Below are 25,165 nucleotides of genomic sequence, written 5' to 3'. Positions count from 1 at the left end.
GTACCTGCACTCTTTTACTACGAAGCCACCCTGTTGTAACATGTGCAGAATGTGGCTTGGCATTGTCTTGCTGAAATAAGCAGGGACGTCCCTGAAAAAGACGTTGCTTGGATGGCAGCACGTGTTCCTCCAAAACCTGGATGTACCTTTCAGCATTGATGGTGCCATCACAGATGTGTAAGTTGCCCATGTCATGGGCACTAACACACCCCCATACCATCACAGATGCTGGCTTTTGAACTTTGTGCTGGTAACAATCTGGATGGTCTTTTTCCTCTTTTGTCTGGAGGACACGACGTCCATGATTTCCAAAAACAATTTGAAATGTGGACTCATCACACCACAGCACATTTTTCCACTTTGCGTCTGTCCATTTCAAATGAGCTCGGGCCCAGAGAAGGCGGCGGCGTTTCTGGATGTTGTTGATGAATGGCTTTCACTTTGCAAGGTAGAGTTTTAACTTGCATTTGTAGATGTAGCGATGAACTGTGTTAACTGACAATGGTTTTCTGAAGTGTTCCTCAGCCCACGTGGTAAGATCCTTTGCACAATGATGTCGGCTTTTAATGCAGTGCTGCATGAGGGATCAAAGGTCACAGGCATTCAGTGATGGTTTTCAGCCTTGCTGTTTACATGTAGAAAGTTCTCCAGATTCTCTGAATCTTCTGATTATATTATGGACTGTAGATGATGGAATCCCTAAATTCCTTGCAATTGAACATTGAGAAACATTGTTCTTAAACTGTTGGACTATTGTTTCATGCAGTTGTTCACAAAGTGGTGATCCTCACCCCATCTTTGCTTGTGAAGTGCTGAGCCTTTTAGGGATGCTCCTTTTATACCCAATCATGACACTCACCTGTTTCCAATTAACCTGTTCACCTGTAGAATGTTCCAAACAGGTGTTCTTTGAGCATTCATCAACTTTCCCAGTCTTTTGTTGCCCCAGTCCCAGCTTTTTTCAAATGTGTTGCAGGCATCCATTTCAAAATAAGCAAATATTTGCACAAAAACAAAAAAAGTCTATCAGTTTGAACATTAAATATCTTGTCTTTGTGGTGTATTCAATTGAATATAGGTTTAAGAGGATTTGCAAATCATTTTATTCTGTTTTTATTTACATTTCACACAACATTCCAACTTCATTGGAATTGGGGTTGTATATTTGAGCCTGTATGTATAGTTTTGACAACCCAATCTCACGCCATTTCGTGATGACATCCCAAAAAGTAAATTAATCTATGGTTTGTGATACCGTGACAAAAAGTGGTGCATTTTTGTGGAAGGAGCAAAATTTTATTTTGTGACGAGGGCACAAAATGTGGTGTGATGTTTGGGGGGTGGTGGGGTGGTGGTTGGGAAGTTATGGTTAGGGGAAAGGACAGGGTTACAAATAGTAAAATAAAAAAAAATACGTCATAAAAATTTTGACCCTGTGTGGATTAGAGAAAATACACAATAAATTCAAACTTGTGCAACCAATTCTTGTTTTTTTTTTAGTCATTAATGATGTGTGCTGTATAATCATTCCATCCTGGCAAAAGAACAGTTCAAAGACATCAAAATGACCATGACATTCATGACCCAGATGAGTGTGCATGTACCGTATGTAAACTTCGAACCACAACTGCACTTATCAGGTGTAAACACACACACACACACACACACACACACACACACACATATATATATATATATATATATATATTTTTTTTTTTTTTTAATTGATTACTGTTGCGTTGCTTTGGCAGTCAGCAGAGTGGTGCGGCCCAGATGGGTCTGTGGTTCTGATCCGAGCAGTACGAAGTGGACTGGACAGAGTGGTGCTGGAGCTGCTACGAGCGGGTGTACCTGTTAATAACACTGATCATACTGGTAATGTCTCTATTCTATGTCCCAGTTACAAAATGCCTGTTTGGAACTGAAAGTGTGGTTCACCTCCTAATTTGAGAAAGACTGTATTTGGGATTGATGTTAATTACATTAAATTACAGCTTATCAGCAGGCAACATCAGTGTACACCAGTAAACTGGATGAAAGAGTAAAAGATTATGCATTTAAAATAAATTCTCCACATGAAATTGGGTCACTTTTTCATCGTTGCATTGTTACTTGGAGTACGGATAATTTAAATAGTTTTTATTTATCAATTTAAAACATAAACCAAATTCATAATGTCAAGTGAAACAATTCAGAGCAAATATGCAGTAAACGTGCTGCAAGGGCTGTGTGTTATTCAAGGATAAAGTGGGCAATTTTGCTTTTTATTTTTATTTTTCAATAAAATAAATTTAAAATCTTACATTAAATTTGTGTTTCAATTGTAAAGTTCAAACATTTCAGGTTTGATTTTCTGTTGACTTACTGTTGAACAGGAAAAACTATCAAAAACTATAGCTTTATCAAAATTAGCAAAACATAGTGATCACAGTACTCTAAGGATTGGAGCCGTGGGTCACTCAGGGTGGAGAGTCTGCAGGTTTACAGTTTTGGAGTATTTGCGTTGAGGAGTTCCTCCTCTCAGTTTGCCACTGAAGTCCCCTGCACAGTCCAGCTGTGCACCTGTGTGCTGTGGCACATCGTTGTTCACCCCTGGTCTGATCTTTTGACCCATGTGCCAGCTGTTCTGTAACAGTCCTCACCCATATGGATGCTGTCCCTTTGGTCTGCTCGTCCAACCTTTTGGCTGTCATTGTGCACGTGAAAGGGTTAGCGCAGAAAAATAATGTACAACTTATGGCAAAGTTACAAAGTGTTCCGTTTCTACACAGAGGGATTGAATAAGTAACATGGTCTGTTTCACGTCTTCTTCTTTGTGTCCCTCCTCCTCTGTTGACGGCTTCCCTCTCCTCCTCCTCCTCCTCCAGCTCCCCTCCTGCCCTCCTCTGATTCAGAACAAAGTTAACATGCTCTCATGCACGAGTTGAGGGACATATTAACTTTGCTGCACTGCATTTTCTTTGTGCTTTTCCATCTCTGACTTGTATCTTTGTGCATCTCTTCTTACTTCTGTTCCGGTATCATGTCGTACCTCAGACAACACTTTCTGACTGACACTTGCTGCATCCTCCTCTTAACTCTTGACTTTCTGGGCTAAACTCTGTTGTGTATTGGTTGTTCATTGGCTGAATTACTCCCTCCCTTCTCCCCTTCACCTCCCCTCCCCTCACCTCCTCTCCACTCTGAACACACTCTGTCTGTCTCAGGGAGGTCGGCCCTGCACTGGGCGTGCTCAGTAAACCACTTGTCCCTGACAAGGACCCTCATTCGCTACGGGGCCGCCGTGGATCTGCAAGACAACAAGGTGAGATGTGAAATCCTCATTAATGAGGAGCAGGGATTCTGACCAACACCTCAAATTGCCTTTAAGTTGTGACTTGAAAGTGACCACCACTTATTTTATATTGGTATTATTTTGGATTAAAATCTCTATGTAATAGTACCACGACGCAAGAAGACATTAAGGGCTACTGCAATCTATCATTTGACCCCAATGACTTTGACCTTCACCCAAATGATTGACATATATCTGACCTTGCCAGGGCAACTCTGGAATGCACCAAAGTGTGTGACATGTGGTCCAAATAAAGGTGAAAACCAAATTCCTTGATTTTGGCATGTGCCAATTTTTTTTTTTTTTTTCCAGGGAACTTTCAGGTTGGCCTTCATTGGCACAACAACTTTGGTAGAAATCAGCAAAAGGACCTTGGAGGAGGAGGCCAACAAATACAGAGACAGACATGACCTCCAGCAGTTTTGACCTTGCTGAGTAATTCTGAAACCCACCTACATATCTGGTGAAAATAGGAGTGAAAACCTTACACTGTGACTTTTGACTCCAATTACCTTGATCCCAGTGATTGACCTTTGGCAAATTTGACCTTATGTGCCACATTTGGTGCAAATCAGAGGGAAAAAAAACCTGACCTTAGACCCAGTGATTGACTTTTGGTGAATGTGCTCTCAAAATTGTCTTAATTATACCCCAGAGATTCACTCTGGGATTCAGGTCAGACGAGTTGGCTGTAAAAATCAAGTACAGTGGTGCCTCACTATATCGCAGTTCACCTTTCGCGGTCTCGCTGTTTCGCAGATTTTTTTAGTGCAATTTTGCATGCTTCTTCTTTTTTTTAACTGTCTGCTGTGCTTAGTCGCAGCCAAAATCTAGCAACAGGTCCAGAGACTACACTCGCTGTTTTGATGCCGAGCGCTCCAGCAGCGAAGAAAAAACATGTGCATTGTGTTCTGCGTGTGTCTGTTTATAAGAATCTTCTCGCTCAGAAGAAAAAAAGAGCACCAACAACTACCCATATCACTCGGAAAAAGACACCTGCACCGAGGTGGAAAAACACGCTGCGGAGCGGCGCCACGATGAAGGCGCGATCAGAGGAACTGTGAAATACTGGTCAGTTACTATTAATAATTTCTTATGTGTCCAACCTCCTAGGTTGATCGTTAAAATTAAATTTGTTAGTTCTAAAAGTCATCATAATTATTTATAGGAAAACGTTCTATTTTTATTTCTCAAACAAATGTTTGGGCCTGAAAACAGGTTTTGATCTTTGGTTTCATTCTATAATACTGGACTTATTTTTCTACTAAGGTTTGAACTTTGAGAGTGTTTACACAGGAGAGAAAAGTGAGAAAATGTGTGTAGTGAGGGCTTTTACAGCCTTAAAACATCTATAATAATTGTAAAAAAATAACGCTGCTACTTCGCGGAATTCACCTATCGTGGGCTATTTTAGAACGTAACTCCCGTGATAAATGAGGGACCACTGTACCGTAAACCTGTGGTCAACATAGTTACTCATCATTTTGGAACTATTGGCAGGTGCCAACTCCTGCTGGAAAAGTAAATCAGCATCTCCATAAAGCTTGTCAGCAGATGGAAACATGAAGTGCGCTAAAATCTCCTGGTAGATGGCTACATTGTCTTTAGACTTGATAACACACAGTGAAGCAACAACAGCAGACGACATGGCACCCTAATCTATCACTGACTGTGGAAACTTCACAATGGACTTAAAGCACCTGGATTCTGTGCCCTTCCACTTTTCTGCCAGACTCTGGGTGGGACATTGATTTTCAAATGAAAAGCAAAATTAACTTTCATCTGAAAAGAGGACTTTGGACCTCTGAGCAATGGTCCAGTTCTTTTTCTTCTTAGCCCAAGTCAGATGCTTCTGACATTGTCTCTGGTTCAGGAGTGGCTTCACACTAGGAACGTGACGCTTGTGGCCCATTTCCTGGACACGTCCGTAAATGGTGGCTTTTGATGCACTGACGTTTGATGCACATCACTCCACTCCTTGTGAAGTTCCCCAAGTTCTTGATCAGCTTTGCTTGACAATCTTCTCAAGCCTGCAGTCATCCCTGTTGCTTTTTTTTTTTTACATCTTTTCATACCACATTTTTATCTTTCAGTCAACTTTCCATGAACATACTTTGACACAGCACTCTATGAACAGCCAGCCCTTTTAGCAATGACCTTCTGTGGCTCAGCCTCCTTGTGGAGGGTGTCTTCTGGACACTGCAGCAGTCTTCTCTATTGTGATTGTATGTACTGAACCAGACTGATAGATTCATGTTGTTTGTACTACATAAATGGTGATGATGTAATCATCAAAATTCCAATTAAAAAGAAAAGCATTAGAGACCTGATACATCCCCCCTGGGCTCTATACTCCATGATATAAATGTTCACATAAATATGCATATGTTTGTAATGATGGTTGATGATGATGGATATCCATTGATTATGGTTTTCTTTATATTATTATTGTTGTTATTTATTTTGTGCCTTGATATTCAAAATAAGCATTTCAAACAGTCAATCAATGGTTTTGATTATGTATACTATGACTTCATCATATGACTTCTGTGTAACTTCATTATGAAGTCATTCACACCAATCAATCACAAATATTTTGATGATCAATATCTGCTTTTAGATCATCCATCAAAGCTTCCTGGTTGTTGAGATATACAAAAACGTTTTTTTTTTCAGATAATGTTTTCCTTGACCCTCGACCAAAGTACTCTAAAATCTAATCACATCTAAATATCTATCCAAGTAATATTCCCACCAACTTATATCCATTGAGGCTTCTTGGTTGTTGAGATGTACAAAAAAGGTGTTTTGGGGGACCATATTTTCCTTGTCCTTTGATCAAACTACTCCAGTTTATATGGAGTGAATCAAGAATCAATAAAATTTTCACTTTCTGAAATAACTGAAAAAATATTGAACTTTTTTTTATGATATTCTAATTTTTTGAGATGTACGAGGTCTGTTAGAAGAGTATCCGACCTTTTTATTTTTTTCAAAAACTATATGGATTTGAATCATGTGTGCTTGCATCAGACAAGCTTGAACCTTCGTGCGCATGCGTGAGTTTTTTCACGCCTGTCGGTTGCATCATTCGCCTGTGGGCAGGCTTTGAGTGAGCACTGGTCCACCCCCCTCGTTGGATTTTTATTGTCAGGGAAATGGGTGAGAGGCTGCCGCTTTGCTCCATGAATTTTTTTTCAGAAACTGTTAGAGACAGCCAGTTGGAAACCATTCGAAAGATTCAGATGGATTTCGGTGAAGATTCTGTCGGTATCACACGGATTAAGGAGTGTTAAAACTGGATTAAAAACGGCCCACTGCGGCGGAGGGCACACCGCGCCCCAAGCGGCCATCAACAGGCTGGAACGAGCAGATCACTTCCAAATTTAAGGCTCTGTTGATGCAGGACGTCGTGTGACTAGCAGAGAAGTTTCAGAAGAGGTCGGGATCAGCACTTTATCGGCACATTTCACTGTTAAAGGAGATTTTGTAATGAAAGACGTGCGGACGGATTCGCGTGTTGGGACGCAACTGCTCACAGCTGCTGGACAAACAACACCTCCGTGTTGGAAGTCTCACAGGACAAGTTGGAACATGCCCAGCTGTTAAACAATTTCTCGGATACTCACTCGACTGAAAAGCCACCGAAAGCCGCCTGAATCTTACGAATGGTTTCCAACAAGGAGGTGTTTTTTTGTTGAGCGTTTTTTTTTTTTTTCATTACAAAATCTCCTGTAACAGTGGAATGTGCCGCAAAAGTGCTATGTCCAGCTCTGTTGCCATCTCTGTGGTAGTCACACGATGTCCCGGATCAACACAGCGTTCAGTTTAGAAATGATCTGGTCGTTCCAGCCTGTCGATGGCCTCTCAGTGCGCCGCGTGCCCTCCGCCGCTGTGGGCCATCTTTAAAAAGGTTTTAACACTCGGGCGACTCTATGGTAACGGAATTACAATCGGAGCACATTTTTAATGGGGAGCTAAAGTATGGCCAGATTTTCCCGTCGTCGTAATTCCATTACCATAGAATCACCCACTCCTTAATCCGTGTGACACCGACAGAATCTTCACTGAAATCCATCTGAATCTTTTGAATGGTTTCCAACTGGCTGTCTCTAACAGTTTCTGAAAAAAAATTTGTGGAGCAAAGCGGCAGCCTCTCAGCCATTTCCCTGACAAAAGAAATCCGACGAGGGGGGTGGACCAGTGCTCACTCAAAGCCTGCCCACAGGTAAATGACGCAACCGACAGGCGTGAAAAACTCACACATGCACACGAAGGTTCAAGCTTGTCTGATGCAAGCGCACATGATTCAAATCCATATAGTTTTTGAAAAAAATAAAAAGTTCGGATAGTTTTCTCACAGACCTCGTACTTTATCCATAAATCTCCCACCACACATTGTGTATTGTCATGTAAATATAACAATCAGGCCTTATTGCTTATGTCAAACCATACAAATGTTTCCCTGATAGGGCGAGACAGCACTTTTTATTTCCGCACTCCACGGTGGCTACGACACCGCCAGACTTCTTCTGCTGCACGGTGCCAATCTCGAGCTGCCTGACCGTAGAGGACGTCGCCCAATTGATATGGCAAGAGAAGGCATGCATCACCAGGTGCTGGAGCTCTTACTGTCTCACCAAATTCAGCGAGAACCTCTTCCCATTGAGTCGGCCAATGACATACTGTGGGAGGAGCGTGCGCTGATGTACTCACCGTGGATCGGATCACAAGGCCTGCCTGGTAGGAGCGCCTCCTTCTCTGGGATCATAGCACATCGAGATATGTCCCCACCGCCTCAAAGGTAAAGCATCAAAAATGTCAGACGTGCACAGAATCCAGTTCACGTTACTCATCCACATGAATAATACCTGTAGTGAATCCAAGACCAGCTACATACTTTAATGACAACCACTCTTGGATAATACATGCAGTACTACCTTCCCAAACTGTCAGCTAAGCTTTTCATTACTTTTCTGTATTCCCCAGTGACTGGTCCATGGGACGCGTGCAGTACCCCTCACCTCAAAACTGGCGCCCACAGGTTAACCAATCAACAACAGCGCTGGTGCCTCCAAGGGTTATGGGTCGCTCACCACGACCAATCAGCACCTTACAGGAGGTTACATCAGAAGACGAGGATCGTGAAAGACATCAAGAGGTCCCCAGAGCCATAACACCTCACTTCCTGTCACCCCAACCTGCTCCAAGGCAGCGTTCCTTTTCCTGCACCCAGCATGCATTGCAGCGCCGCACCAGTGCCCACCAGTTAGAGCCCAATTATCTCATTGTCACAGACAAAACAGCCAACGAGCCTGTAGACAGAGCAACTGTTTCGCCTCCCTCAGATGCTGCTGCCCGGTCGGATTGTGAGCCAGTTGCAAACACCGATAATCTCAATAGAGCAGAACAAGCGACAGCGAGTCCCACAAATTCAGAGCAGAAATCCAGAAGTGAGAGGCCAAATAATCCTGCTGACTCCACACAAACAGCCCTGTAGAGGAGAGAAATGAGCAACTGATGCTCAGCTGCCTTTGCATTTGATTGACAAGGAAACTGTCAATCAAAAAGACAGTTTACAATGCTTTTATAAAACTGCTATCACAGAACAGTACTGAGTTACACCACAATATTACCCATAGTTTGTTCAGCCAAACACAACAGATTTATTTTTATTAATTTGCTACAATTCTGGATTGTTGAAGACTGTTTAGTGTCATCTGACAAATCATTTGTTACATTCTGTGCAAAAAAAAGCAATTAAAAAACTTTCTGTATCAATGAAAATGCTCCACCTGTATGTTGTTGTTGTTATTATTATTATTATTATTATTATTATTATTATTATTATTATTATTATTATGACTTTTCGCAGCCAATCTGCAATCAGCAGTGTGGGGCCTGGTTAGTACTTGGATGGGAGATCTCTTCTGAACACCAGGGACTGTGTGTGTTTCTCCAGGTAAAAAGCTGGAGTTGCATCAAACTTGTGCCAATTCCCAATGTGGATCTGGCTGTATCCACTGTGGCAACCACGAATGAATGGGAGCAACCGAAAGCACAACAACATTAATGTTACTACTTTTTGGAGAAGCTAAAGTTAGATGAAGCTGGTGTTGGTTGGATGCAAATAGTTATTAATGCATTTTTACATGTTATAGTAGTGCAACCTTACCACCCTGTGCACATCTGATCCCATCAGAGGTCAGAAGTTATGCAGAGCAGTTCCTGATTTGTACTTCTTGGGGGACCACTTAGGAACAACAGCAGGAACAGGAGTTGCATCACAAACAGCATTTGTTGTAAAACTTGTGCAAAATCCCAATGTGGATCTCGACCAGATGTGATATACATCAGCAAACTAAAGAAAAAAAGAGTGATGCCGTTGCTAAAGGAACATTCTTTTCAACAGAATATCTCAAGATCGGATGCCGGTTTAATTTGGTTTTAAAATTCAGCCTTGAATCAAGGAAGAATTGATTAGATTGTTAAGCAAATTCACATACATATTATTATATAATATGCATATGTCGTGGACATGAACGAGCAAAGCTTGTCAGCATGTCATTTAGGTTCTTCAGACTTTATTTTGAACAAATGCTTCAGGGAAGCATTAGCATAGCCAGAACCTTTCAGCTCTGCCCCCCAGACCCTCTGCCTATTTAAGCATTTTTCTTTATTTGCCTCTTACATGCCTGGAAAAGCTCCTCACCATCTAACCATGTCCTTTAGGTCCTTCAGACTTTTATCAGTAAAATGGTTCTTGGGAGCATGAGCATGACTAAAACCTTTCAGACCCCCTGCCTTTTTAAGCATTTTCCTTATTTTGCCTTTCATCTTCTGGAGGGGCTCTGCCCCCCATACTCTCCACCTTTTTAAGCATTTTTCTTTTTTTGCTTTTCAGCTGACCCCCCAATTACAGCCCTCTTAACCCCCACCACTTTAAGCATTTTTTTTTAATGTAGATGTAAATTAATATTCAGAGTTTTCAGCTAGTTGGCAGTAGGGCTGTACAATATGGCCAAATTATCGAATCTCAATATTGTCAAATAAACTGTCATGTAAATGACATTTATATACATGCTGTACATATTCTTGAGCCGCATAGGTGGGTAGGGAAAGTTCCCATGGGATAAAAAAGCTTTTCAACCTGCCATCCCTGGTTCTCAAGACCAGGCACCAAAGTGGCTCTCTCTCTCTCTCTCTCTCTCTCTCTCTCTCTCTCTCTCTCTCTCTCTCTCTCTCTCTCTCTCTCTCTCTCTCTCTCTCTCTCTCTCTTTTTGGATATTTAGGTGTACCTTAGTAAACACTAGTAGAGTTCCACCTTGTATAATAGAATGTATAATAGAAGATATACCTTACTGAATTTTCATATCAATATGATATACGATATGACTATGATTTGACACAAAGTGCAGCAACAGTGACAAACATTCTTAAACAAAATGGTAATAATACCACACTCATTTTGCACTCATCATAAGGTTAGGATACTGTGCCTGTGTACTGTGTACTGTGCATCAGGAAGCTGGATTTTATATTTTGAATTAATTTATATCAAGTTGTAGAGATTTGCTTTCAGTTTGAGTTAAAGAAGATAATTTTAGGGGAAAAGTGTATTTGAAATGGAATAAACAAATTAAAATGTGTGAAATACCAAGTGTTCCAATACTTTTGAGGGCAACTGAGAAACACTGAGGAGCAGCATCTTACATTTCATATATAGTGCAGCAGATAAGAGAATATTGAGAGTGGAATCCTGCAAATGGTGATACAAGCATCAAATTTGGCTCAAATAATCCATTGACATTAACTCTTAAAAAAAATTGAATGGCCACTTGAATTTTCAATAGGCAGCCAGGTAGGAGTCAATTGAAGAATTACACAGGGGTCAAAATTAAAAGATGCTCCAGTCATATAGAAAACTACACCACATTATTTGCCTGATCATAAAGATTAAAAAAAGGTATAGGTTGGACAGTCTGTAACTGAATGGTGTGGAGTTATGAGGTAAAAGCAGCAAGAATGGTGACAAAGGTCAGTTTGTTTATACAGGGGTCAAAAGTTAAAGTTGCTCCATTAATTTTGCTCCAGCTGTATTTGTGCTGAATTTAATGCTTGTATCACCATTTGAAGGATTGTTTCAGTTATCTGCTGCACTAATAAGCCAACAGAGCATGAACCAGCTGCTGTCTGTTAGCTTAAACGTGTATATAAAGCAACCCAAATTAAAGGGAAAATGCTGCTTTTAACAACCTGGACCTCATTTCTGGCATAAAATATGGTTGTTTACTCAGCAATATAAGTTTGGTGTCATTAGAAGTCCATAGTTCAAACGACGTGTTCAGTCCAAACCTGAAGCAAACATTTTTCTTCTTCTACTAAGGTGGATTAGAACTTTTTATGGTACACAGCACAAACTACTGGACAGGAGGAACCTAGCATTCAACCAGACATGTGGTGCCGTGACATGTCAATCATCTGTGTCCAATCAGATTTCAGGGGAGTCCAGTGAAACCCCGGCCTCCACTCTAGCTCCACCCATGCCAAGAAGTGTTCAACATTTCTTGTTTCACTGTGACTGAAAAGTTGGCACTTCCTGTTTGAATGTGAGCTTGCCACTGAGTTACTGTGAGATTCCATGGGATCTCTTCTGTCAAGCCACATAGTGTTTGACATTTGAACATTGCCTGTTTTATTGTGGATTTGAAAATTGCCACTTCCTGTTTAGGACGCCCTGTACCATGAGTGAGCTTCCCGCCGCTGAGAGACGCTTCGCTCATAATATTTTTATCAAAGCAAAACAGCAGTATGTCCCAATCTGTAGTGTGTCTGAATTCTCAGTGTGTTGTTAGTAGTCAAAGGACAGGTAAGATGGCAGCAGACTAATGTGTCCAAATTGTGTCCCTAGTACTCGCTTGCTTAGTTCTAATACATACCACAGTCACTGTGCACATCTGCGCTGACTTTGCTTCATACTTGTCTGGAACCTCTGACTGGCAGTAGGTCCGGATCTGATCCAGGGCCGCTACAAAGACCGGAAATGCTTTTTTCCTTTTTATTTACTCTCACATGCACCGCACTAAGCAGAGTGGACTGCACAGGCATACAGCAAAGGAAATGGTTATTTGTACGTATCCATATTAATAACTTTCGTACATAGTGCAATATTGTTATGGCTATGATTAGGGATTAAGGTTTGAGTTAGGATTAGTTTAGGAATCTATGTATCAATAGCAAATACATGTAGAAGTCTCATGATCACATGACCTATATTGCCCAGTGATGGAGATGCTACGTACCAATAGAAGTCCATTATATGAATATAGTTACGTACAGACAGCCACTGCCTCCAGCAAACTGTGGTGACCTTCTTGCGGTAAACGCATTATAAGAATAAAACACACAAAAAAACTGGTGTCATGTTAGTTTGTTTCTGTCAAACATGACGTTTGCTAACTTACTTTAAACTTACTTAAATTTCAATTTTAAAAAGTGATGCAAATTACACTATGTAACACAATTTTTGTTCCTGGCTTCTAAGCGTTATATTTCAGCTGCTTATGTCTAAAGTCTATGGAAAAATGACTACATTCAGCACAAACTTTGATTTTATTTTTTTTTTAACGTTCTGGAAAGTTCTAAAAGTTTCTTGAAATTTCTAGATAATTCTGGTAACTTCTAGAAAATTCTGGACAGTTCTAGCAGTTAAAGAATATTCTAGAAGACTACTCAGTAGTAGTGAAGACGAATCAAGAATATTCTTGAAAACAGACATATTTCAAAATATCATTGTCCTGATCACAGAAGCAAAGTTTCTGTGGAATAACAGCTATTTTCTATTTATTTAAGGCATAACAGGTTAGGAAAACACACTGTGTACCCAGGAACAAAACAAAAACAAAAATTTGTTACATAGTGTTATTGGTTGAAATAAGAGGATTAATAAATGAAATAGTTTTGACTGTGTTGAATGTTTGGTCTCCAAAGTAAAGGTCAAACAAGGTCGACAATTGGATTCTATGACATGTGACATATGTTACCCTGTAACATGTTAAATAAGCATGACAGATGGTGTAAACTATTCCTTTTATAGCGGGATGAAAGTCCCGGGTCCCAATTGAAAAGACGTTCCCGCTAGCTTGGCTAACGGGGAGTTCCCCTTTGGCTGACCTGGTAAAGGAACGGTCTTTTGTGCGAGCCGCGTGGGTTCGATCCCCACCGTCGTCCCGGCCACGAAGGTCCTGCTGCTTCAATCTGGCGTCACGAACAGGATGTGGATCACAGAGTATGCTAACATGCACCTGTGACTTCGGGACGAAGTCAAAAATGGTGGGGAGATGTGTAGCGGGATGAAAGTCCCGGGTCCCAGTTGAAAAGACGTTCCCGCTAGCTTGGCTAACGGGGCGTTCCCCTTTGGCTGACCTGGTAGAGGAACAGTCTTTTGTGCGAGCCGCGTGGGTTCGATCCCCACCATCGTCCCGGCCAAGAAGGTCCTGCTGCTTCACTTATTAGAACCCTATTAACCAAAAAAATAATAATTTGCATTATTTTTTACTGAAATTGGAGCAACTTTAACTTTTGACCCCTGTACAAACTAAAATTGACCTTTGTCACCATTTGTCTTGTTTTTAACCACATATCTCCAGAACATTCAGTCATAGATAGTCAAAACTATACCTTTTTGGAATTGTTATGATCAGACAAATAATGTAGTATTGTTTTTAACGTGATTGGAACATTTTTACATTTTGATATCTGTGTAATTCTTAATTGACCTATACTTGGCTACAGCTACCACCCTGGGATGGTTCTCATACATTTTTGTGTAGGCCATGGTACACTGAGGCTGGATTCTAAGTGTCATTTCGTCATCTTAAATGGTACAGAAAACCTGCTTGACCCACGGACTAAAAGGAATGGTTGTCCTTCTGGAAAGTTCTCCTTTCTCCACTTAGGAATGTTGGAGCTCTGACAGAGTGACCATCTGGTTCTGAGTTACCTCCCTGACGAAGGCCCTTTTCTCCCAATCACTCAGTTTAGGCGGGCGGCCAGCTCTATAAGAGTCCTGGTGGATCCAAACGTCTTCCATGTAGGGATGATGGAGGCCACTGTGCTCATTGGGACCTTCAAATTAGCAGATATGTTTCTGTACCCTTCCCCAGATTTGTGCCTCGGGGCAATCCTGTCTTGGAGGGATATAGAGACTTCCTTTGACTTCATGCTTGGTTTCTACTCTGACATGCACTGTTAACTGTGGGACCTTATATGTAGACAGGTGTGTGCCTTTCCAAATCATGTCCAATCAACAGAATTTACCCCAGGTGAACTCCAATTAAGCTGTAGAAACATCTCAAGGATGATCAGTGGAAACAGGATGCACCTGAGGTCAATTTTGAACTTCATGGCAAATGCTGTGAATACTTATGTACTCGTGATTTCTTAGTTTTTTTTATTTTTAATAAATTATGGAGTATTGCGTGTCGAAGTTTGAGGGGAAAAAAATGAATTTCAACCATTTTGGAATAAGGCTGTAATGTAACAAAATGTGGAAAAAGTGAAGCGCTGTGCTGAGTGATTGATGTATCTTTTATGTAAGTGATGGGTTTAATTGCAGTTGGTTAGTCAACTTGAAGGAAAATACACATCCATACTTTAACCCTCAAGTGGCCGAGTGGGGTCATTTATGACCCCGGGCATATATTTTTTTTTGCACCATTTTTTAAATTTTAATTTGAAAAAGTTTCCTGCCATGAACTTTTCAATCTATCTGTCCTGTATTTGTTCATATAATTTTTCAAAGATCGGCTGATCCGTGTGGCAAATATAATCCAAAACTGTGTGGGGTCACTTATGAAGATCTGAGATTTTCAACATTATAACATCAGATGTTATTGTATTTGGCCAACTCAATAATCATTATATTTTACTGTTTTGCAAGGAACCATAGCCAACACACCTAGAATAGCAGGATTTACAGCTGCACAAGTATTGAGACTGATTCTTGATTTTCTTTCACCAAAACATCAAATCTAGGTTTGCATCTCAGATGTACCTTCAAGCAAATTGCAGCTGAACTTTTAGGTCTTCTTTTTAATAAAACCCTCCCCAAACCACTTCATCATGAAGCTGTATAACTGGTGATACAATGCAAAACATGCACTATGCACAATTTCTCCAATCACAGCCACAGAAGCCTGTAACTTTTTCTGGGGTGTCTTGGTGGCTTTCCTCACTCTTCTCATTGCACAGTCAGTTTTTTTTTATTTATATCAAGTTGTAGGGATTTGCTTTGAGTTTGAGTTTAAGGAAGATAATTTTAGAAATTTTTATATTGAGAAGCCTGATTTACTTTTTGTATTTGAAATGGCATAAAAAGAATTAAAATGTGTGACATACCAAGGGGCTGAATACTTTTGCAAGGCACTGTATAGGCACTGGAAATGTCTAATGCTGTTTTCTCTCTCTCTCTCTCTCTCTCTCTCTCTATTAAGGGAACTTTTTATGTTGTACAATATTTTGATGAGAAGAGGTTTGTATCTGATAATGATAATTTCCTTTATTTGTCATTGCACATAGATACAGTGTAATTTGTCCTCTGCATGTAACCCATCCTAATTTCAGTTAGACACAATCCAACCACTAGGAGCAGTGAGCAGCCACGGTCCGGCGCCTGTGGTGCCTCAATTATGGTACAATGATGGATGGATGGATGGATGGATGGATGGATAGCTTTATTATCATTGTCATTACAACAATGAGATTTCCACACTCACATTCCACAGACAAACAGCAATTAATCCACAATTATTACTTGTTTACCGTACTAATGGCACACATCAGAATTAGGACATATACATTTGACATTGTTTATGTGCACTAAACTTGAAACAGTCCATTTTCCAAATTAAGGCGATGTGAGTGTGTGGTAGCCGCTGCAACTGGTGGCTTCACTTTCTGGCCAAATTACCCAAGCGATGAATGGATCAATAAAGCTGTGTGGTGTGCCGAGGTGCCAGGCCAGAACTGGACAAGGCATCATGTCAGAAATTTGAAGAGATGTGGTATATACACACTTCTGAATCACCTGACGTAAATGTTGTTTTCGATGATTAAATGTCACCATGGCATGGAATGAAAAAGATGGACTCCTGTGATGAAGATGAGGCACTGACTGGTCGTGTTCAGAGAAAACCTAAACCTATGTACCTATGAGAGAATTATGTTTGTGCCATTTGTTTATGTCAAAATGGACGTAATGTGAACGTAATGTGAAGTGCCTCTTTGTCTCTCTTAAAAAAATAGTCGCTATTATGATGATACAGATGAAAGTGACAGAGAACATTTCAAAGAAAACATCAACTCCATCACCAAACCCTCGTCAGTCGTCAGCACCCCCATTATCATCACGATGGTAAATATAACCAGTATTCATTGATTTCAGCGAGTTAGTGTTTTCTTATTGTGCAAATCAATTATTCAACTTGTTTTTTTAATAAAACTCTTCTTTGCCAAATATCACTGATATAATAGTTGGAAAAATATATGACACACATACTCACCAGCCCCTCCCTTATGTTTTATGCTTATTGATTAGCAGCCAACCCCCTCCAGGGCTGTCCTCCTTTGCTGCACCTAGTGCAGTTTCTCTTCAGAATTTGACTCTTCATCTCTTGATCACTCACTGACCTGCACTCTTCAACTCCTTGTCCATCATCACACCATCCATCCACCTCCTCCTGGGATGTCTTCATTTGCTTTACCTTTTCAGTCACCATCGCCATCCACTAATTTTATGGAAACAGCCTGAGAAATCTTCATGCCCACTCTTAGAGTGTTTTGGGAAGAAGGCAGTTATCTGCACACGTAAGTGAAATACTGACTTGTGCAGCATGAATGATCACTTCAGCTCAGACAATATTGAATCACGTGAATCATATCAACAAAACCAGCACTCATAAATTAAACACTGAAGAAACCAATTTATTAAAAAAAAACTGGTTCTAAAATAAAATACCTACCCTAACATTAAGGTGTGCGTAAGTGACATGATGAATAGTGTGATCTGATACATGTATCTCTCTTTTAACATTATTTCAATTCAATTATGTAATGTTTTCTGTGTAACTGTCTGGTTTCGTTACCTTTAGAATTCTCGTTGTGTCTTTAAATTTGGTGTTGTTTTTGTAGCTGCGGACCTCCACGTGCTCACTCTTTTGGAAAAAAAATGAAATATCAAATTAACCATCTGTCACCGATGGTCAATCTGCTGACATCAAAGTCAAGTGCTGCATCTGAGCCAGTTGTGGAGATGCCTCCAGACATCTCCTTTCCTTAGCTTGCATGGATGAGGTTGACTGCTTGCAGGATTGGCTAAAAAAATCCAACAAATGCTGTCAAGAAGAAGCACGTGGTATTTACGCTTATATCATGTCTTAATCTGTACGTGTTCAAAATAATACATATACATATTTATTTCCAAATAGGTAAATGCACTGGGAACACTGCACATTCTATTCCAAATCAAAACAGGAAGAAAGAAAATCATCAAATTTATTACTTGACAGAAAGTGATGAAAAATGAATGGTGGGGGTACTGTCTACATTTTCTTTACTAACTCAAACATTTACTTTATAAACTGAAAAGTCCTTAAAGACTGAGCTTTCCTGTGAATCACTGAACTGATGTTTAGTTGTATAACCACTGTTTCTGAGAACTGCTTCACATCTGTGTTGCATGGAGTCAACCAACTTCTGCCACCTGTGAACAGGTATTCCAGCCCAGGACGATTGGACTACATTCTACAATTCTTCTGCATTTCTTGGTTTTCCCACAGAAACAGCATTTTTGATGTCACTCCACAAGTTTTCTTGTGAATTTAGGTCCTGGGATTGGGCTGGCCACTCCATAACATTAATCTTGTTGGTCTGTAACCAAGATGTTGCTCGCTTGCTGGTGTGTCTTGTTGAAACACCCATTTCAAGGGCATCTCCTATAATGCAGCTTGATTTCTTCAAGTATTTTGATGTATTTATAATAATTTATAATCCCCGGTATGTGATAAATCGGCCAGATACCATAGTAAATGGTAAATGGTAAATGGACTGCATTTATATAGCGCTTTTCTATCTGCATCAGATGCTCAAAGTGCTTTACAATTATGCCTCACATTCACCCCGATGTCAGGGTGCTGCCATACACACCGGGAGCAATAGGGGATTAAAGACCTTGCCCAAGGGCCCTTAGTGATTTTCCAGTCAGGCGGGGATTTGAACCCAGGATCTTGGTCTCAAGCCCAACACCTTAACCACTAGACCATCACCTCCCCATAGTATGAGAAACATCCCCATATTGTTCTTACCTTTATTTAACCAGGAAAAGAGTCTCATTGAGATTAAAAATCTCTTTTACAAGAGTGTCCTGGCCAAAACAGGCAGAACAAATTACAGGCAAACAAATTACCAGCCAATGTAAAAGTTTCAGTATAAAAGTTCAAAAACAACACATTTTTACAATTAAAAAAAAAATCAGTTAAAACAACTACATGTCGATGTACCAGCATCTCTGTCATTTAAAAGTCCTTTAAAAGATTCTAAGGAGACCAGCTCCCTCAGTTTTAAGTCATTCTGTAAAAGGTTCCATGCAGAGGGTGCAGCAAACTGAAAGCCCTTCTTTCCCAGTTCTGACCAGACCTTTGGGACTGACAATAAGAAACGGTCGGCATAACAAAGTTGATAGGAACCAATACATTTCCGAGAAATATACATCCTTAAGTAACCAGGAAGCTGACCAAGTAAACATTTATAGATGAGTAAATACAGATGCCTAAGCCTGCGAAACGCCAAGGAGGACCAACCAACATGAGCATAAAGAATACAGTGATGTGTAAGAGCTCTGAGGCCAGTGATGAACCTCAGAGCTCCATGATAGACAGCATCAAGAGCTCTCAGACTCTGAGCTGATGAGTGCATGTACAATGCATCGCCATAGTCCAACATTGGCATAAAAGTGGTGGCAACAAGCCTCCTCTGGGTTTCAAAGGACAGACAAGTCCGAATTCGAAAAAAGAAATCCAACCTGATTCTGAGTCGATTTACAAGCAGATTAATATAATGTGCAAATGAAAGTGTATTGTCAATCCAAATTCCAAGATATTTGTATTGTTTAACAAATTCTATTTGAATTACCTGCAAGGTGGTGATTTATGGCAGGATTTGAAGGTTGGATTTGGTGTTTGAAAACAACATGACTTTTGTCTGAGTTTAAGATAAGTTTTAGATTAAGAAGATTATTTTGAATAATGTCGAAAGCTGATTGTAAATGAGTGATGGCTTGAGCGGGTGAGTGTGCAGAGCTGTAGATGATTGTGTCATCAGCGTAAAAATGTGAATGTGTATTTAGGATATTCTGATTTATGTTATTAATGTACAGAATGAATAGTAGAGGTCCTAATACTGATCCCTGTGGTACTCCCTTGGTGATGGTGAGTGTTTGTGATGTGAATCCATCTATCTTCACACATTGAGTCCGGCCTGAAAGGTAGTTGTGAAACCATTTTACTGTCTGATTTGAAAATCCGCATGCAGTGAGCCTATGTTCCAGTAACATATGATCAACTGTATCAAAAGCTTTTGTGAGATCTGTGAACAGGGCTGCACAATGATGTTTACTGTCCAGGGTGGTAATGATGTCATTGACTACTTTTAAGGCAGCAGTGGTTGTGCTATGTTGCTTCCTGAAACCAGACTGAAAATCAGATAAGATATTATTGTCAGAGAGAAATTCTTTAACTTGAATACTGATGAGTGACTCCAGTAGTTTGACCAAGGCGGATAATTTAGATATTGGTCTGTAATTATTCAAAAGTGTTGGATCACCACCTTTTAACAAAGGGAGAACAAAAGCAAATTTCCAAATTGATGGAATTTCATTTGTGGCCAGAATGAGGTTGAAGAGGTGAGTCAAAGGTGAGGCTATAAAGTCAGCTGCTATTTTTAGGAAATAGGGCTCAAGGTTGTCAGGTCCAGGAGATGTCAAGATGTTTAAGAGTTTGAGGGCTTTATGCACCTCACTGACTGTGAAAGGGGCGAAACTAAAAGGTTGAGTTACAGCAACACGAGAATCAACACTTAAGTCTACTAAGTTTCTGTGAATACTATAAAGTGAATCGAACAAGGATCCCGACGCTACAAAGTGTTTGTTAAAACACTGTGATGTTTGCTCCACCATGCTTCACTGTCTTCAGTGTACTGTGGCTTGAATTCAGTTTTTGGGGGTCATCTGACAAACTGCGGCCCCGAGAACCAAAAAGAACAATTGGTTTCATCAGTCCATAAAATGTTGCCCCATTTCATTTTAGGCAAATCAATTGACAAATTTTAACCTCTTCAGCACATGTCATTTTTTTCAACAATGGGACTTTGTGGGGACTTTTTGCTGTAGCTTGGCTTCACATAGATGTCTTCTAATTGTTACAGTAATCACAGGTAACTTTAGATCAAAGGTTTAGTCCACCAACCCTGTTACTGGAGGACACCTGCCCTGCATGTTTTCTAACTCTCCTTGTTCCACTCCCTCACAATTAACTCTATCAGGTGTGCTCAGCCAATCATGAGCTGAAAAACACCACTTTTAAAAGATCAGGTGTGACTTGAGTAAGTAGATATGGAAAATGGAAAGGTTTTAACTGTGTTGAATGTTTGGTCTACAAAATAAAGGTCAAACAAGGTTGATTCTATGACATATGTGACCCCTTGATGAGATAACTAAGCATGACAGATGGTGCAAACTATTACTTTTTCAAACCCTATTACCTAAACCAATAGTTTGCATGAGATTTTACCAAAATTGAAGCAACTTTAACTTTTGACCCCCGCACAAACTGAAATGGACCTTTATCATCCTTTTTGCTGTTTTTGCCTTATAAATCCAAAACATTCATTCATAAATAGCCCAAAATGGACCTTTTGGGAATCTTGACGGTTAGTCTTTGGACGTGGGAGGAAACCGGACCACCCGGAGGAAACCCATGCACACACGGGGAGAACATGCAAACTCCACACAGAAAGGCCATAGGAACTGAACCCACGACCTTCTCGCTGTGAGCCAACAGTGCTAACCACTAATCCACCATAAGCTGCACCACTAAACGGTTAATTTCAGACAAACCTGACACAGTATTAGTAGGGATGCATTCTCAAAATTTAAAAAGAAAAGAAAAACAGAGACAGAAAAAGAGAAGAACAAAAAAAATGTATTTTGAAAAAACTTTGGAATTCATTATTGAAATGTACTTTCCCCCTTTTTTTAAACAAGTGATTTTTTCCAAGCAACCTTAATAAGCATTTCCATTTTTCAGAAAAAAATGTGAAAAATGTTGTGTGTTCTGTGGATAAGACTGATGAGATGTTGGATGGCTGGGGGGCCTGGCTGCCTTTTTGTTTCTGTCTTTTGTTTTTCCTTCCAGGTGGCTTGCATTTGGGACTGAGTGGCTGTGTTTTGAGGTTATCAGGACCTCACCCTGATCACCTGCGGCTTGTCAGGACTCACAGCTGAGGTGCATCTATATGGATTGGAACATGGTGGCATTTAAGACTGGAGTATACAGTGTGTATTTGCCAGAGACTCGACCTTGTGACCAGACGGGTGAGATCGTCGTCTCGGGAGCCATCTCATCATCAGTGGATGCAGAGAACGTCCAGGGTTTGATGCACGGTCTGTGAAAGAGGAGGGGGTGAGGTCTCACGCTCGTCAGCACACTTCCTGAGGTACGTTAGATTTTGTGACTAACATTTATACAGTCAGTAAATGTGGTGTCCCTCACACCTTTTTATATTGAGCTGTATGTTAGTCATGTATCGGCTTCCACTGCAGTGGAGTTTTGTGAACTGGATGTTCCATGCCTGCAGGTTGGGAAGCTGATTAGTAATCAAGCCAGGAAGTGTTTGCTGTTTGTACACCTTTAAGTGTTCTCTCTGTGTGTAGAGTGTGGACTCACATAATGGTTCCTTCTTTCACAGACTCGGTTTGTTGCGGCCACCTGGGGGGTGTCGGCGGGGTCCTTGGGTCCGAACAGCTTCTGGCTCCGGACCGTTAGCGCTGCTGGGAGCACACCACGCCAGACCGCACTTTCTTTTGTTATTTTTTGTATCACTGTTATGTATTAAATTCAGTTAGCCTTTGTACCGTGCTCTGCTTATTTCATACTGGGTCCTTCAAACGCTGGTCGGTTCTCCGAGCTGCGTCCGACACATAACAGTAGTCTCTGGCCAAACATCACGGACCCAGCGGTAGCAGAGACGGTAACGCACCGGGAAGGCGGCAGCAGACGTTCAGAAGTTATCCGGATCAGTTGCGGGTGCTCTCCGCCCGGATGGTGCGTGTTTGAGAACCCATTACTGAATACTGATTCGTGCTCTCTTGCAGCCGTGTTCCTGTGTGTGCCTTATCCGTGGGTCGTGGTGGAGTGTGACTGGCGACGGCTTCGCGTTGCACTTCGACCGGATAAGAGGTTTGAACGGGAGCTGCAGGAGTGAGTCTGTAATGGGTGAACGCGCACGGCGGAGCTCTGTGGCACGGGTCGCGGTGCTTCCTGTGTTACAGTCGTAGCCCCGTTTCCCCGGGTAATGATAGCTACTGCGTCTGTTGTGTCAGCTCCGGTGTTATTTAGTTGAATCACATTTTTGGTTGTGTGCTGCTCACAGAAAGGCAGCATGAGTTTGTTTTCTCAGTTACCAAAGGGGGTTTTTTATTTTTAGCACTTTGGCTCCCTCTTTTGGTGACTGAGTCACATTACCATCAAGCTCTTAAGTTGGAACAGGTGTGTTCCATTTGTTGGAGCTTGACGGTATAAATCACTTATTTGTTTTGTGTTAGTTCATTTTGTGTGGGTGTTTTTTGAGTTGGTTTTTTGTGTGGGATTTTATTTTTTGTTTTTCACTATTTAGTGTCTGGGGTCGTGACCCTGCAGTTCTGCCAAAAAAAAAAAAAAAAAAAAAGGACCCGAGCAACCTTATGTCAGTCTGTTAGTCTTTCTTTTTATTTTTTTTTTTTCAGTTTCACCTCCCAGGGTTTGATGGGACGGTCCCCTGGGGGGTCATGGGGGGGGGGGGGTATTTGGGTTGTTGTTTTTTCTTTATTTTTTTTTGTTTTGTTTTTTGTTATGCCCTCTCTTCTCCTCTGACTCCAGCCGTGTGAGCCGTAGTGTCGGCGTTGCTGGAGTGGTGCAGTTAGGTTGTGCTGGGCGTTTCCCAGGTAACCTCTGCACCCGGGAGGGGAGGGGGGGGTTTGGGGTATTTTCTTTTTGTTCCCTCTCTTCTCCTCTGGCTCCAGCCGTGTGAGCCCTAGTGTCGGCGTTGCTGGAGTGGTGCAGTGTGGTTATGCTGGGCGTTTCCCAGGTAACCTCTGCACCTGGGGGGGGGGGGTGTTTTCCCCCCAGTTTCCGCCCTCAGGGTTTGACTGTGGTGTCCTCTGGGGGGGAAAGGGCTGTGGGTCCATCTGGCCATAGACGGCCGGGGCTGGGTCCGTTGGTCGTGAGGGGAGGCGTCTCCTGGGGTTGACGAGTGGTCCTCTGGGAGGCGCTGGGAGTCCCCGTGGGTGACGTTGGATCCCAGAGGGACCTCGGCTGTGGTTATTACTCCTGGAGCTGGCGGGAAGTCCTCTGGGGGGTGTTGGTCCCTACATGTCGTTTGGGGGGGGGGGTGTTTTAGCGCTTTTATTTGTAGGCTTAAGTTAGGGGTTTTTCTTTTCTCCTCATCCCGGGGTTTGATGGGACGGTCCCCTGGGGAGGGGGGGGGGGTGGTTTGGTTGTTTGTGTTTGTCTTTTTTGTTTTATGACTAATGACCGCACATGGTTGGATAAAGGCTGACCGCACAGGTTTAAGAACTCCTGGCCACACCTGTGCTAAGTGACTGACTGAAACAAAGGCAAGGATGCAGCCAGAGGAGAGGACATCAACCATTCTGTTGGAAGACGAATGCAGATGCGGTTTCCAGCCATGGTCCCTGGAGGGGGGTGTTTCTCCTGGGCCAGGTTTGTGTGGTCGCCGGGAGGCTTCCCGTGAGGGTGGGGTACTGTTGTATGGCTGGGGGGCCTGGCTGCCTTTTTGTTTCTGTCTTTTGTTTTTCCTTCCAGGTGGCTTGCATTTGGGACTGAGTGGCTGTGTTGCTGAGGTTATCAGGACCTCACCCTGATCACCTGCGGCTCGTCAGGACTCACAGCTGAGGTGCATCTATATGGATTGGAACATGGTGGCATTTAAGACTGGAGTATACAGTGTGTATTTGCCAGAGACTCGACCTTGTGACCAGACGGGTGAGATCGTCGTCTCGGGAGCCATCTCATCATCAGTGGATGCAGAGAACGTCCAGGGTTTGATGCACGGTCTGTGAAAGAGGAGGGGGTGAGGTCTCACGCTTGTCAGCACACTTCCTGAGGTACGTTAGATTTTGTGACTAACATTTATACAGTCAGTAAATGTGGTGTCCCTCACACCTTTTTATATTGAGCTGTATGTTAGTCATGTATCGGCTTCCACTGCAGTGGAGTTTTGTGAACTGGATGTTCCATGCCTGCAGGTTGGGAAGCTGATTAGTAATCAAGCCAGGAAGTGTTTGCTGTTTGTACACCTTTAAGTGTTCTCTCTGTGTGTAGAGTGTGGACTCACATAATGGTTCCTTCTTTCACAGACTCGGTTTGTTGCGGCCACCTGGGGGGTGTCGGCGGGGTCCTTGGGTCCGAACAGCTTCTGGCTCCGGACCGTTAGCGCTGCTGGGAGCGCACCACGCCAGACCGCACTTTCTTTTGTTATTTTTTGTATCACTGTTATGTA

At 41.7% G+C, this 25,165-nt stretch overlaps 1 protein-coding gene across 1 annotated transcript in view; it reads left to right on the top strand.

The window, feature by feature from the left end:
* Positions 1 to 8,962, top strand: part of notchl (notch receptor, like) — a 30,994-nt gene extending 22,032 nt beyond the window's left edge. The window contains exons 8-11 of the mRNA XM_034174283.1: positions 1,752 to 1,875; positions 3,207 to 3,304; positions 7,807 to 8,138; positions 8,324 to 8,962. Of these exons, the coding sequence (XP_034030174.1) occupies positions 1,752 to 1,875; positions 3,207 to 3,304; positions 7,807 to 8,138; positions 8,324 to 8,834 (1,065 nt within the window). The 3' untranslated portion in view covers positions 8,835 to 8,962. The remainder of the gene's footprint in view (positions 1 to 1,751; positions 1,876 to 3,206; positions 3,305 to 7,806; positions 8,139 to 8,323) is intronic.
* Positions 8,963 to 25,165: the final 16,203 nt, after the last annotated feature.

This window comes from Thalassophryne amazonica, chromosome 7 (genome assembly GCF_902500255.1).
Source record: "Thalassophryne amazonica chromosome 7, fThaAma1.1, whole genome shotgun sequence".
Lineage (NCBI taxonomy): Eukaryota > Metazoa > Chordata > Actinopteri > Batrachoidiformes > Batrachoididae > Thalassophryne > Thalassophryne amazonica.
This window is presented reverse-complemented; position numbering and strand designations above follow the sequence as displayed.